General features: G+C 55.4%; 2 protein-coding genes across 4 annotated transcripts in view; both read right to left on the bottom strand.

Moving 5' to 3' along the window:
- Nucleotides 1–14,807, bottom strand: part of AGBL4 (ATP/GTP binding protein like 4) — a 1,033,620-nt gene that overhangs the window by 194,291 nt on the left and 824,522 nt on the right. The window lies entirely within an intron of this gene.
- BEND5 (BEN domain containing 5) overlaps nt 1–14,807 on the bottom strand; it is a 46,116-nt gene that overhangs the window by 20,274 nt on the left and 11,035 nt on the right. The window contains exons 2-3 of one of the 2 annotated variants that reach the window (XM_036257024.1): nt 10,835–10,968; nt 8,552–8,936 (exon numbers count right to left, since the gene is read on the bottom strand). In XM_036257024.1, the coding sequence (XP_036112917.1) occupies nt 8,552–8,936; nt 10,835–10,968 (519 nt within the window). Of the gene's footprint in view, nt 1–8,551; nt 9,020–10,834; nt 10,969–14,807 lie in introns of both variants that reach the window. The other variant, XM_036257026.1, reaches the window with a different exon arrangement.

Genomic DNA, 14,807 nt, shown 5'->3' with positions numbered 1-14,807 from the left:
TCCCGAGGGCAGGGGTTGTGAGGCAGTTCCATCCTGTGGCTGACAGCTCCCAACCAAATCAATCCATGACCTTGGCCTTGCTTAATCTGCCCTTCCGGCCATGAACCCTCCGACCATGGGGACCATCTGGGTTTCATCTTTGCTCAGTGGTTGTTGATTGACTGGCCTGGTGCAGAGGCAGTGGTGACTGGGAGGCTGAGGGGCCCCACTCCAGGTCACTCTGGGGGGTGAGGGACCCCGAGGCCCACCTACCGGAGGGCTGTACCATTCCAGCTGCTGTCGCCTGCCTGCCCCTGCCTTCCCCCGCCGCCCCACTGCTGTGCCCTCGGACAGGAACTACTGCAATCCCCAAATACTCCCGCCTCTCACAATTCCAATCTCTGTTCGGGTTCTCCTGCTGTCTGAGATACCTTCACTTTCTCATTATTTGGATCAACGTGACTAGTTCCTTACTTGGGGGCCCTCTCTGGCCACCTTCAGCAGCCCTGTGTAAGGACCTTCCTCTCAGATCCTTTCCCAACACGCCAAGAGCCGGAGCGCAGCCAGCTCACGCTGCATTTCCAGTCTGCTATGGGACCGTGGCTTCCTCGAGGCGGGAGCCGGGTCTCAGCTGTCTGACTTCCCTGTGCCCTGCACAGGGCCTGTGACCGGGGAGCCAATAACGTTCCTGCGCAAAACCCCTTCCCTGTAGTCAGAGGCGTCCAGTCATGGAGGGGGCTGCACTGGAGGGCGGGGAGTGAGCCTCCTGTCTCCAGGGGAATGGTACTGGAGGCTGCAGAAGGCTGCCTGCCCTGTGTAGGCTCCGTGGACCCTGGGGCTCCTTACAGGACTAAGGTGCTAGGCTCTAAGAATTACCTCCAACCAAACTAAGAAAGCCGCCGGGAACAGCAAGAGAGGGCGTGGCCAGCCTCTGGGTCTCCCTGGATCCTGGTGGCTGGACTGATCCCATCCATCCATCTTGGCCGAACATTAACCTTCCCTGCGTCGTGATGATTGTTTTGTCCAGATCCCACACGGCACAGGCATGTCCTATGTGCTCTCTGGTCTTCAGTGTTCCCATCTATAAGATGGGGATGGGAGGTAGGATTAAGTTCTCTTTAAAGAGATAATATCTATTAAAAAAAACTCTAGGAATTTTCTTGTTGGCATCTTGAGCCCATAAAACTTGGCAAAGTTAAAACTATGAAGGAATGGTGGGCTCTTAATCAGGCAGGAAACATCCCAGCCGACAGCTCGAGTCCGGCACCCCAGGGCCCACCTCGGTGCAGAGGGGTCTCACCTCGGTGCAGAGGGGTCTCACGGCGAGGGCCGGGAGGACAGGGGATGCGGCAGGAGCACGGGGGCCGAGCGCGTGGGCGCTGCCTGCCCAGTGCAGGGAAGTCGGGCAGCCTCAGTCTGACACCTGGCTCTACGCTTCCTGCTTGTGTGGCCTCAGGCAAGATAATCTCGGAGCTTTATCTGATGATCCTATCTGCTGCTGAAGTTGTTTTATATATAAAAGGCGTCTACCCTCAGGCCCGAAGCAGGTGTTCGGAGAGGCCAGCCCTTGCCCACAAGGAACACCTGCCACCTTCCACCTCCATTCCTCTGACTGGCAAATCCAGCAGCAAACAAGCCTGCCATCTGGTCACTGAAGCCAGAGACCAGCGGGCATGTTCCCATTCTGGCCATGGGGAGACACCCAGACACCCTGCCCCTTCTGGATGCCCGGCGGGTGGCAAAGGGACAGGCTGGAGTTGTCTCTCCGCCCCTCTGCCCCAGGACAGTGGGCTCCAGGGAGAAAGAGGAGAGAGGGTTCTGGACGGCCCTGTGCTCTGAACTCAGCTCTTCAAGTGATCTAGGATGACCTGTCACTAATTATGATTTGGTCACCAGGGCAACAGGTCCTTCAAAGTGGAAGATGACCCACGTGTTCAAGAGAAACAGTCCCCGTTCTCAGTGCTCTGTCTGGCCTGCCTTGGATCCAGGTGAAGGAGGCACGGGGCTCCATGGCTTCTGGCCCTGCTCCCCCTAACTGAGGCGGCTGCAGGCTGCGGATGCCCTGGCCTCCCCTCAGTAATTGGGATATGCAAACCTGACCTGACGGGGTGCCTCATCACCCTCTTCAGCTTCTCTCAAGGCCCAGCTTTTGTGAGCGCTTGTGCTTCCTGGTGAGGATGAACTGGGCTGGAGGAGATGGCGAAGAACTCAGGTAAACAGGCCTGGAGGAGAGCCTGGCAAAGGGGAGGCTGAGCCATAGCGAGTGATGTCTGAGAAGAGGGCTCAGAAGGAGTGGTCCAGGACTTGAGCCGGGAAGGTGGAATTCTGCCTGGGAACTGTGGGTGGGGAGAAATCTATAAACTACAGACCAGTGAGCTTGAAATCAATAGTCCAGCTGTAAAATGGACTATTCAAATATGCTTTCTGAGGAATTATAACGAAAGTAGCAATCTCCAGGAGACAGGGTTTGCGCAGATAGCCAGCCAGACGGCCACGTCTGTGCTCTTCCTCAGGACAGCGCGTGCTCCTGATGTCCTGAGCACGTGCACACATCACCTCACATGCACACTCAAATGGTCTCACATCGCTAACAGCGGGCCCACTGAGCACGTACTGTGTGCCAGCCCTGGGCAGAGGTCTTTACATGCATTTGCTCAATGAACCCTCTGAAGAACCACCACCGTTGCTGCAAAAATTCACTCTGCTTTACGGATGAGGAAACTAAGGCCCAGGAAGTTAAGTAACTTGTCCAAAGTAACAAGATTAACTTGTAAAAAAAACCCGGGTTCAAAACCCCAGGATTCCTGATTTCAGTACCCACCAGGCTCTCCCTCACTGAGCTGCCTTCCTACCTATACCGGGCAAGCTCGATGTCCATCGTACAGGAGAGAGCGGAGGCTGAGAGGTTAAACCACTGGCTTGCGGAGCAGAGGTGATGAACCAAAGAGCTGAGATTCACACCCGAGTAGTAGCTGCTGCCAAAGCCCTGGTGCCTCCAGGACAGGGACAGCCAGCAGGAGGCGCTCGGCGGGTGTTAGCTGCCTTTTCAGACACCGGCAGACAGTGCTTCAGGAACCCAGCTTAGCCCTCAAAGGGTTTTCGAGATCAACGCGGTGTTTCCTGGACCCTGGGCAGAACCCAAGGCACGTGGGGGACACAGGTGAGTGACAGAAACGCAGCTCTGAAGAGCCAAGATGGATTTGCAGGCCACAGAGGCTTTCTCCTGCTTCAAAATTCCCCACCAGCCTGTGACCTGGCCCACGGGGACGCTGTCTCTTCTGTTTTCATTCTCCTCTCTCAACCGGAGATGATCATTTATATCTGGCCTCGCAATAAGGTTACGGGAGGAGTCCGATGAGATAAGACTGCCAGGTGTGCTGCGACCTGTGCGGCGCCATGCACACGTGAGCTGCTGATGTTATTCTTGCTGTCTACGCCTCTTCCGGTCAGAATGCATCATTTCCCCTACATCCCCTGACACAGCACACACAAAATCTAAGACCCTCACATGCCCCTCCTCAAGTACACTTGTTCTGCTCTGCGGGGTGTCCCGCCGTGCACATTCCTGCGCTCCCCACCAGACTGCATGTGCACCCCGAAGGCAGGGGTTCTGTCTCCTCCTCCCGACACTCCTCACACGGCCCTTTGGAGCCTTAGCTGAACTAACGTTACCTGAATCTCACCAAAATGAATTTAACCACCTAAGAGGTGCTCACCGGGCTAAAAACTGAGGAGGCTATCTAAGGCTTGTCTTTGACCTCTGAAACAAGGAATCAAGTGGAGGAGAAACCAAGAGGGACCCCTGAGGTTACTCCTTTGCATACCAGAGCTCCCCCCTCCCGTAACAGCCTCTCCCATTGCTTCCCCCTCACTCCCCTAGACTTCTGAGGAGTCTGCCCAGCCCAGTTTCATAAACACTGCTCTAACCCCCTAGCTGGAGAATATTTAAAAAAGGACTGTCTTATTCATGTCTATATTCCTGCACCCAACAAACTTCCAGCACAAAGCATACCCTCGATAAATGTCTGTTGAATGAATGAGTGAAGAAATGGAGCTGTACTTCTTAATTAGAACATTTTGGTGCTTTTGCATCCCCAGCATTTCCTTCTTTGGGAGAGAGCGAACAGGAAAGGGAAGGAGAGAGACCACTGCTATGGAACTCATGACATCACAGCGCTATCCGCATCGCCCTTATCCACAGGGACACGTTCAAGACCCCGTGGACGCCTGAAACTGCGGCTAGTACCAAACCCTATATATACTCTGATTTTCCCTACACATACAAACCTTGTTTCTTAAAGGAAGCCCTGTAAGGCTTCTCTGTGGCGTATCTGATTGGGGCCATTACGGAGTATAGTCAGGGTCCCTGACCCAGCACCGCAATGCTGGGACAGTCGTCTGGGGGCCGGGACGGCTGCTAAGTAACTAACAGGTGGGCAGAGCGCACAGCGTGGACACTCTGGACAAAGGGACGATTCATGTCCTGGGCAGGACAGAGCAGGACGGAGTGAGATTTCATCATGCTCCTCAGAATGGCGTGCAATTTAAAGTGATAAATTGTTTATTTCTAGAATTTTCCACTTAATATTTTTGGACCTCAGTTGACCACAGATAACTGAAACTGAAGAAAGCAAAACCGTGTCTAAGGGGGGACTTCCTCATTCAGTTCTGATGGCACCACCCACGTCTGGAGAGAGGGCAGGAGAAGGAGGCTCCTTCCCATCGGAGGCGGCTGCTTGGCAGGCTAGGCTCATAGAAAAGGAAAGCTGCTTTACAGAGAGAGGTCCTCTGGGGGTCACCGCCACGGCAGGGGTCAGGGCTCGAGAGAGCATACAGGACCAGGTGCAGGCAGCCCCGAGGACAGGCCCATGACACTTTCTGGCCTGTTTCCTCATCAGCAACCTGCGGGCAACAGCCTGCTCCTCCCCGAGTTCTTTCACAACTCCCTGCCTCCCTATTCCAGAGAATCTTTTCCTGCTAAGCCCATTTTGAATGTATTTGTGGAATGAATAAAGGAATGAAGAAATGCACAACTGAAGAGGGGAGCCATCCAGTGACATCTCTAAAACGTCGTACACCTTCTTGCTACTGTCCCCACCCTTCTGCTCCCGACCTCTACCAGGTACACCAACCAGGCACTCCTGGTTGCTAGGGAACCTGCCCACCACTCTGAAGTCCCCACTGGCTCGAGAGGCCAGGCTCCCGCCCCTTGCTCACTCCCACCCACTGCCTGAAGGCCCCGATTCCTAGGAGAGTCAGCGATGCTTCTTCCCAGCGGGGAGCTTTCCTTTCAAAATGGAGCCTCTCCTGACCTGCTGGCCTCCCCTGTCTCTGAATTTGCCAGTTATGCTATGAACGATTCAGCCCTCAAGGTGGACAAAGGCCCTCGAGCTGGGCCATGGACAAGGTGGACATTAAAAAGACACAGGCACAGGCCTCCAAGAACACTGCTCGAGCCGGGCCGGGCACAGGGCATGCACCGCGCAGGCCGCACCTCAGCCCGCCGCAGGACGTGCTCCTTATCGGGCACGTCGCGCTGAGAATCAGGGAGGGTTTCTCAGCCACGTTCCGCTGTTCTTGGCCTTGTTCTAGGTTTCTTGTTGTTACGTATGGATCAGGAGCTACTAAGACAAGGGGCTTCTTCCCAGATGCACCAAAAGACAGATCGACTTCAAATGCTAGCTCCTCCCCAGAATTGTACTTATATGCTTACATCACTACCCCCTACCCAACTTCCAATGCCTAGTCTTCTTTTTATATCCTCAAGTTCCTAGGCTCAGAACGAATGAACTGAGTGACTGAATAAACAAATGAACATACTTAGATACAATCCCTTTTGTCTTCTACAATAGAAGACGCAGAGGCAGAGAAGTAGTTAATCCCTCCAAGGTCAGACAGCAAAGTACTGGTTGGGGAAGCCAGAGTTAAAAACCAAACTCCACTAAACAGTGTGGAAAAGGAGGGAGCAGAGATTGAGCATCAGCAGAACGCCAGGCACCGTGCATGTGGACAGGCTGTGAGAAGGATGTTATTATTTCCATCTGACAGATGAGGACGTCAAGGCTCAGAGAGGTGGTTCTCTGCCTAGACGGCTCCTCACTCGTCCCACCCACTCATTCCTGCCAGGATAACAAAGATCCTTCCTTCAGGAAGCCTTCCTTCCCTGACCCCCAAATTCAGCGGGTGCCCTCCTCTGCGGCTCGACAGCCCTGTGTGCTTCTGTCCCTGTGGCCTTCATGCCCTGTGCTGCCACTGACAGTCTCAGTGACACTCTCAGTTCCTCCAGGGCAGAGCGCAAGGGCTGTGTCTTCAATAAGTCAAAATTTTCATGCCGGGCAAAATGCCTGGCACACAGCAGAAGCAGCAAATGTTTGTGGAGAAACCGAAAGGCAGGGAAGGAAGAGAAGAAAGAAAAAATGGTTCCCTCAGCCACCGAACTGGGAAGTGAGGAAGCTGGGGTCTGAGCCTGGTCCCAGAGACCAGACCAGGTCCATGGAACCACCTCCCCGGGGCAGGGGCCCTTCCTTAGGTCCCGTGGCTGTCTCAGAACCGGATGCACGCCCGATCTCCCTTAGCTAGGGGCGCGGAGCGTCGGGCCGGGACAGTGGCGTGATTTCTGCGGGGCCTGCGGCGCCCTCCGCATGAGCACTGCCGGCGGCGGCTGCCCTGCACACGCGTGGTCTGAGCTGGTTTCTGCTCGGCCCAAGCCCTCTGATGACACCAGGGACTCGGCGGGAAGGGCCAGCCGCTGGCCCTCGCGATGGCATGCAGGGCCTGTGGGCTGGGACGGCCTGGAAAGATCACAACACAAAGCCGAGCGCGGTCCTGTCTGTCTACGTGCTGCGAGGCGGAAGAGGGGGTGCTGATGGAAACGCGGAGCATCTCCTGGCCCCAGGCGTTAGGGGTGGTTCCTGGGGTAAACGTTCAGTTCACAGTCACGTAGAACAGGCAGTCTCCCTGGGAGTCGGAACGACACTGCGGCGAGTTTACGCTACTGTGCTCCTCCCCAAGAAGTTTACCAAAGGCCCAGCACACCGACTGCAATGGAAATAAAAGGTGCTCGGCTGAAAACCAGGACCCTCATTTTCTCTCTGAAAATTCCAGTTCTGTCCTCATCCCCCAGCCCCACTCCAAGGCTAACACAGCTTTCACAAATTTTAAGTTAGGGTTTCTCTTTGAGATTTTATTTTGATAAATAATTTTACGTTACATACGAAATGTCACCGTGCAGCTCTTAAGGCTACACTTCGGGGAATGGCCGAGGCAGAGGCGGGAGGGAGGAAAGGACCCACCTGGGAACCGGGAGACTTGGCCGGAGACCAGCTCTGCCCTTGCCCTGCCTCCCCAAGTGACTGGGGAAGTCCCACCTCCAGCTCCTCCTCTGTGACCGGGCGGAAAGGCCTCTCGGCCGCCCCCGGGCCGTCCTGAGGATCCACCGGGACACGCTGCTTTGGGGACACGGGTGAGAAGCAGCGAGTGCACCGCTTGGACATACAAGTCAGGCAGGGTAAGAGCACAACTGTCCCAACTTCCGAGAGGGACGAGGCTTTACATGTCAATCTGTGCTCGAGATCATGGGACCTTCCTTCCTGAGCACCGGACCGTGTTAGGTTTAAACTCTGGGGACAGAACCCGAGTGTGAGCAAGGCACACTGCCCAGGTCATCACGGCCGTCGTCAGGGGTGTGGAGGTCCTGAACTTGGTTACGCTGACTGGCCTCTGCCTTTCGAAGTTCTGACCTTGAGCTCTGAAAGCGTTCTTCCCGCTGTGGTGAGCAGTCCTTTCTCCCTGCTGTCGAGGCTGGGGCCTGGCAGAATTCCCCGTGTCCCTGCTTCTAAACTATGGCAGCTGAGAAAACCTAAACCCCGGTTTGCTAAAACCCTAAAACCGGGTGCAGAGTGAGAGCCTGAGTTCCTCTGTGAGCAAACCAGAGTTTCACATCTTCGCAGGAATCTCCCTAAGGCCACGCACCTCTCTGCTCAAGTCTTTTTAATGCTTCTCATTCCTACCAAAACAAGTCCAGACACCCCAGGCTGGTAGTTTTCAAAGCCTTCAATTACTTGCCCTCAGATAACATTTACGATGTAGCTTCTTAGCATGTGCCAGGTGTTTTCCTGTACTCCGAGACTGCCACCCGTGGCCGCCTCCTGTGCCTTCACCCCTCCCCGCCCGCCCCTCCGAGGCCCTGTTCAAGGCCTCCCTCCCTCCTGCGGGCTCCCTCAGTCACAGATAGCCCCTCTCCAGCCTTTGAACTCTCCTCGCATTTCATCGACATCACCCCCTTGGCACCGATCACTTTCTGACTTTAAGGAATGACCTTCTAAGGGACATGTCTAGTTCTCTTCACTGTCCTAACCCTCCGTGGAGAGGTTTCCCGTGAGCCCGGGCACGTGACAGGAATGCATAAACGAGGGGCGAATGCCCCGGCAGCTCCTCACTCTCGGGTTCCCCACTGCTCTACGTCAGCTGCTCCCACCTGAGCTCCTGGCGGATTCCTGGCCCTGAGCCCTCCTGGAAGTGGGGCTGCACCAAGCACCCCTTGCGCAGCGGCAGGCGGCCTGCGGGCACTCACCACTGCCAAGCCGCAGGAGCAGCACGTCCTGGAGCCTCCGGTTGAGGTCGCGGAGCTCCTTCATTTCGGACACGAGCGCCCCGTACTCCTTGAGTTTCTTGGCCTGCTGGACCAGCTGCCTCCGAGTCCGCTCCAGCTCCTGCTGGAGGTGGCGCATCTCCTCCTGCTGCTGCTGGTAGTTGCGCAGCAGCTCCTCGTACAGAGCCCGGGGCACGGCGGTGTCCTCCAGACTGTCCATGTCCTCCGTGCCCGGCGAGGCCTCCACGAAGACCTCTTCCGGACACGTGCCGTGGCCCAGGCTCAGGCCGTTCTGCTTCTCCAGCCGGGCCACCACGGCCTCGATGCTCTTGTGCGCCACTTCGCTTGGCTTCCGCCCCTCTGGTCTCTGTGTAGGACAACGAGAGTCAGTTCAGGCAAGGGCAGCTCGGGCTTTCCTTGGACTGCAGCTCAACATTTCCCCAGACAATCCTAGAATCACAGAACCACAGAACGTCAGTGCTTGGCGAAGCGCGTGCGCACACTCAGTCAAAGCCTTCATTGTACAAACGGGGAAACAGAGGCACAGAGTGGGGCGGGGTCGTGCCCAAAGTCACACGGTGAGGTGGTGGCAGAACCAGAACTCTGCTTTCTGGGCCAGCACTCTCCGTCCCATCACTCTGCCTCTGGATGCGCATGTACCGTGACCACCCTCCCCGACTCCCAGCCCCGCCCCCCACGGGGCCTGGGCAGGGACGTGCTCACAGGGGTGTCCAATGTGCACTGTGGAGAATCAGGGAGCAATCGGGGCAGGGGAAGCCAAGTCATCCAGGGGAGTCACCCTCACACCTCTTCAACAAACACACCGAAGGGTGTTCCATTACACAGCCTTGTCCTCAAGAATGCTCTCACTGGGCAGGACGCTGAGAACTCGCAAAGACGAGCACTGAGGGTGGCAACCATGCGTGGTCTCTGACTCTCCTCTCCTACCCAGACTGCACCTGGCAGGGGCTTGATAAATGTTCACGTAATTGGCAAGTTCAGAGAGTGTGCCTTTGGAAGGTTCTTCCCTCACGCCCCGTGCAGGTAAGGAAGTGAAGGCTCGGAGGGGAAGGACCACCCTGAGGGTCACCCGGTGAGCTGCAGACAGAGCCCACCCACCACCTGGGCCGGAGGCTCAGGAAGACAGCGGGAGAGGGGACAGTGCAGCGAGCAGAGCGGTCCAGGGCTACGCAGGGCTTCAGCTGCGGAGGGAGCTCCGGCCGAAGTGGACAAAGCTCCCGCTGAGGGGGAGCGGGGGTGACAGGCCAGCGGAACCCTTCACCAGGGCGGGGGGCTGGCCGCGCTCCTGACTGGGGGCACTTGTGGGAGGCACGGACATCTGAGGACACACGATTCCAGACAACTTAACGGTGTCAGTTCAAGCCTGCCTCCATTTCTCACTAACTTGACTCTGAGGCTTTCACCACTGGGATAGGGTGCTGCTAGTCTAAATGAACTTATCAGCTAAAGTTGTAATGACCACTTTAGACATCTGTCTGCATCATGACACTGAGACCACCAAGGGCAGTGACCACATCTGGCTAACCTCCATGACCCAGGGACTGGCACAGGGCCAGGCCCACAGCAAGGATGCAATGAAGGCATGAACTGAGCTCCACTGTGTTTTTGGATTACACCTCGGGAACGTCCTTGACCTTGTGTCCAAAATCAGACCACAGTCAATGCAGGAGGCATCTTTCTTTCTCCTCCCTCCCCTGTGGTGCCCATTGCACAGAAGGGACACTGGCTTGCTGAACAAGATTTTCATTAGGTTTGCAAGCAAAGGCTGGAGGAGACCACCTGGCGTGTACACAAAAGGAAATGCAACCTCATACAGAACTTCTCTTCCAACCACTAAATCCCCCTCTGTGAACCTGGCTCATCCCGTTTCTCAGGAGTCCACCCCTAGCTGTTCGGGGCGATCGGACGGTGACCGGCTCAGAACTGCTGCCCGCGAACAGCTTGCTGAGTGTCCTGGAGCTCGGCAGACCTCTCCAGAGCTGTGGGCTGGAGAGAAGCGACCGTTCCAAACCCTCAGCAGCGATGACACTGCAGAGACGGGACACACAGGACTGTGCCTGGTGGCCCCGCATGAGTCAGGGCTCCCTGGGAGGGGCCAGCCAGCACACTAGCTGATGCACCCCTCTCCTAACCTGGGACACCGGGGGACATCTATACAGCGAGGAGGCCAGGCTAGAGCTCGTTAGCTCCCAAAAACCTGAAAATGCTCCCACATACCTCCAAAAACAGGAAAAAGCTGGTTACCTTGATGTGTCTAAGCTGTAAGTCTTCTTCCCCGTAATCCTTAACCTCCCCATCTTCTTCTACGTGATTGAGAGAAAGTTTGGGGATTTTTATTTTCTTCTGCATCACACTGTTTTCAAGGTCAGATTTGTCTTCTAAAATGTATATCAAGAGAACAAGGTTCATTATAAGTCAAAATGCTAAAAAAGAAAAAAAAAAAAGCCCACATCCTTAAAAGCCAGAGAACGATGGAGGCCAGACCAGTTAAACAGGAAAAGCAAACACCACGTCCTGTTCCCTCCAGCATGCGGGGACCCCAAAGGCAGCGTGCACCTCTAACTCTGGGAGCAGAGCTAGCTGCTGAACACTGCCATGCAGAGCTGACGTGGAGCCCAGTGAATCTGCTTAGGGGTTTCCCTAGGTACACCTCGAAGGGCGGCCGTTCGTGGAGTCTAGAATCTGGGAACCGGAATGGCCCTTACATTGCTGTCTGGTCTAAACCTAACTGGCACATGAATCCCTCAACCACCGAGATCTTTCTAAGGCGAGTGACCTCCCAGAGAGAGTTGGTGGGCTGCCAGCTCGGGTACCAACCAGCAGGAAAGGAAAGACAGCTCTTGTGGAGGTCAAGTCCCAGCTGGAAAGACAGGGGCCTCCCAGACAGAGGACGGGCTGAGCAAGGCCGGCACAGAGTAACAGGTGGCATTTACTGCCTTTGTACTGGTGTCAAACCACAGATGACAGAGTCTGAGGGCCTTGCGACCAACCGTCCCAGCCCACTCCTCTCGCAGATGAGGAGGGAAGGGGCGTGTGCGGAGCCAGGGTGGGCCAGGCCTCTGGCACTGCGCCAGGGCGGACGTGTGTGTGTGTGTGTGTGTGTGTGTGTGTGTCGAGATCGCGCTGCAAACCGAGCAGTGCTGCACGCTGGGGGACGCCTTTCTCCCCCGCTCTCATATCAACGGCAGTAATCTGAAAGACGTCTTCCCCTTCCTGGATTTCTTTTGTTTTTAACTTTTTTGTTAATCCTCACCTGAGGATATTTTTCCCATTGATTTTTAGAGAGAGAAAGAAACATTGATGTGAGAGACACAGTGATTGGCTGCCTCCCACACGTGCCCCAGCCAGGGCCAGGGATCAAACCTGCAACCCGGGTACGTGCCCTTGACCGGGAATCAAACCCGTGACCCTTTGGTGTGTGGGCTGACACTCTAACCACTGAGCAACACCAGCCAGGGCTCTCCTGCCTGATTTCAAACTGTATTTCCCAAATCTGTCTCTCACAGTGGATGTCAAAGGTAAAGGTTCAAACCGGAGAGTCCAGAGGTGGAAACTTGAATATGCTCTGGAACTAGCCCGAGGTACGAACTCTGGGGTCTTGTTTGGTGGGGTGAACTGAGACTCTGGGAATTGCTGTCTTATACTTGAAGGTGCCCACAGCTATGTCCTCAGAGCAGTGTCCAGCATGTCGCCGATGTACATCCAGCCTCCGAGCGTCCGCGTGTGCCATGAGTGTGCACACATGTGGCTGTGCCGGACACGCTCTCCACTTCCCCCAAGCCAGGCTTCTCTTCACAACTTGTTAGTAAAGCTGAGAAGGAAGCTTGTACGCTCACAACTTTTCCAGAATGCCATCATGAGCCAAATCTTCCCAAAGGGTCTTAGGAGCAGTGGTATGAGGGAGACCTCCGGGTGAACCTCAGCTCTTCTGGGACAGGGCGAGGGGGGAGGAGCCAGGCTTCGTCTCGCTGAGCGCAGGTGTGTCCAGGTGTGTCCTCTGCAAGGGGAGGGGGGAACACAGGACAGGACAATTCCAGAGCTCGCTGCAGGGTGCCTGGTGCACAGGAGGCACCTGATGGGTGTTAAAATGGCTGTCGTCAGCATGCTAGGAGTCCTTTTATTTCTCTAAGCACAGATACAATTTGAAAAACAAAGGGATAACATAAGGAAGCAGCAGAGTGTAAGGGACCTGCCCAGGGGAAAAAGAAGTGGTCTTTGTTACAACCCCTCCTGGTCAGAGGGAAACAGCCTTCCCCACTCCCCGCAGGAGCTCGGGCCCACTTCCACGAGCAAAGCCTGTGCCTGTCCTCTCTGTGTGTCCATAAAGCACAGCCAATGGGGCAGGCTCGGGCAGTCTGCTAGGGATGGGACCTTTCTCAGAGCAACGGGGTCCTTCCAATAAATCACTGGAACTCTTTCTAAGCCAAGAAGCTGCTAAAGTGTAAAACCTAAAGAAACTATTGCAAATGAAGTTATATTGAAATAGGATGGGTAGGTGTTTTCATGAGAGAGAAGAGATGAGATGGAGGAGGAGGAAGGAGAGAAGGAGAGGGGAGGAGAGAAGGAGGAGGAAGGAGGGAAGGAGGAAGGAGAGGAGGAAGAGGAAGGAGGGAAGGAGGAGGAGGAAGGAGAGGAGGAGGGGGAAGGAGAGGAGGAGGAGGAAGGAGGGAAGGAGGAAGGAGAGGAGGAGGAGGAAGGAGAGGAGGAGGGGGAAGGAGAGGAGGAGGAGGAAGGGGGGAAGGAGGAGGAAGGAGAGGAGGAGGGGGAAGGAGAGGAGGAGGGGGAAGGGGGGAAGGAGGAGGAAGGAGAGGAGGAGGACGAGGGAAGAGAAGGTGGAGTTAGGATTTCTGAATGTGTTGGGGCGAAGCTCCTGGGCCAGTTTTCAGTTTGACAAGTTCAAGGGCAAATCTGAGATGCAGCCGCCCAACTGGAAACGACAAGCTGTGCTGCCCTTGAGCTGAAACTCTGTAGCTCGGGATCATGCTGATGTGGAGAGAGGCAATCACTCAGACTCACAGAACTAATATTTAAACTGACAGTGATTCTCAGACCATCTCCTCCGACCCTCCCGAAGTGCAGGTGCTCCAGTGGTGCAGTCCACGACCCCCGGGGCAGCAGGCAGGCCTGGGGCTCCAGGAGCCGCAGGACAGCGGGGTTGCCAACAGGAAGTGCCCGGCGTTGTGCAAGGTCACAGAAGTGGGTCATCACCTACACGGTATGAGAACTACGGCTGTGTGACCAGGGTCCGGAGCTTTCCCTCCCATGTCTGAGCTTAACATTTGTTGAGAATTTACACTTGCAGGATTTAGCTTGGTCCCTGAGGACACTAAGCACCCGGCTGGGGGACACAGGATGAAAGCCCATGAAAAAGATAACCCGAGATCTCAAATACAGAGTGTGAATAAGGGGACAGTAACTGCTGTAGGGTCTCGGGACAAGGGATATCACTTCGGTCACTGCAACCAGGGCAGGCTTCTGAGAAGAGGTGGCATCTGAGCTAAACTCCTTACTTGCTGGGTGATCCTGGTCAGTCACGTAGCTTCTCTGAGCCTGGTTCCTCATCTGTGACTTGAAGGACGTGATTTCTACTCACAGCGCCAGGATGCTGTGAAGGTGATCAATTCTGTGTGTCAAGAACCTGAGCTGAGTGAATGCGCTTGGACAGTCGGTGCTCGTAAAAGAACAGCCATTCCAGGGTGGCGAGCATCTGGACCTCACCATAGGGTCAAGAATTGAAGCTAGAAAAGGAAGGTTAGGAAGGTACTGAGACTGGAATGATCGTAAAAGATGGTTCGGTTACAGGCAGGAGAGAGTGAAGAAGGAAGCCGGCGTGTGTAGAACAAATGGCCTTGAATGCTGAGGTAAGAAGAGCTGAGGTTCAGCTGCAGGTGTGGAGAAAACTGGGAGCCAGGCAAGCTGGAGTCCAAGTCCAGCTCTGCCACTTGGTGGGCTGGGAAGTCAGGCAAGCAGCTACGCCGGTGACAGTCACCTCCCTTTTTCTGTAGAAATGGAGATGTAGCATCTACTTCAAGTGGGGACCAAGGTCGTGAGGAGATGTGCCCTGGAAGAGCACCCTATGCAGACAGGCAGGCAGTGGACGGCAAAGCTCAGCACAGCCTGCTGCATGCTGGCTTGCTTCTTGAGGGAGAGACCTGCCCAGCCTCCTGGCTTGGGCAGGGTGTCGCTCAGGAGGGCTCACTCCCTACTCCTACCAGCT

The sequence above is a fragment of the Molossus molossus genome, unplaced genomic scaffold (assembly GCF_014108415.1).
Source record: "Molossus molossus isolate mMolMol1 unplaced genomic scaffold, mMolMol1.p scaffold_m16_p_12, whole genome shotgun sequence".
NCBI lineage: Eukaryota > Metazoa > Chordata > Mammalia > Chiroptera > Molossidae > Molossus > Molossus molossus.
The sequence above is the reverse complement of the archived record's forward strand: the minus strand, read 5'-3'. Positions and strand labels throughout refer to the sequence as shown.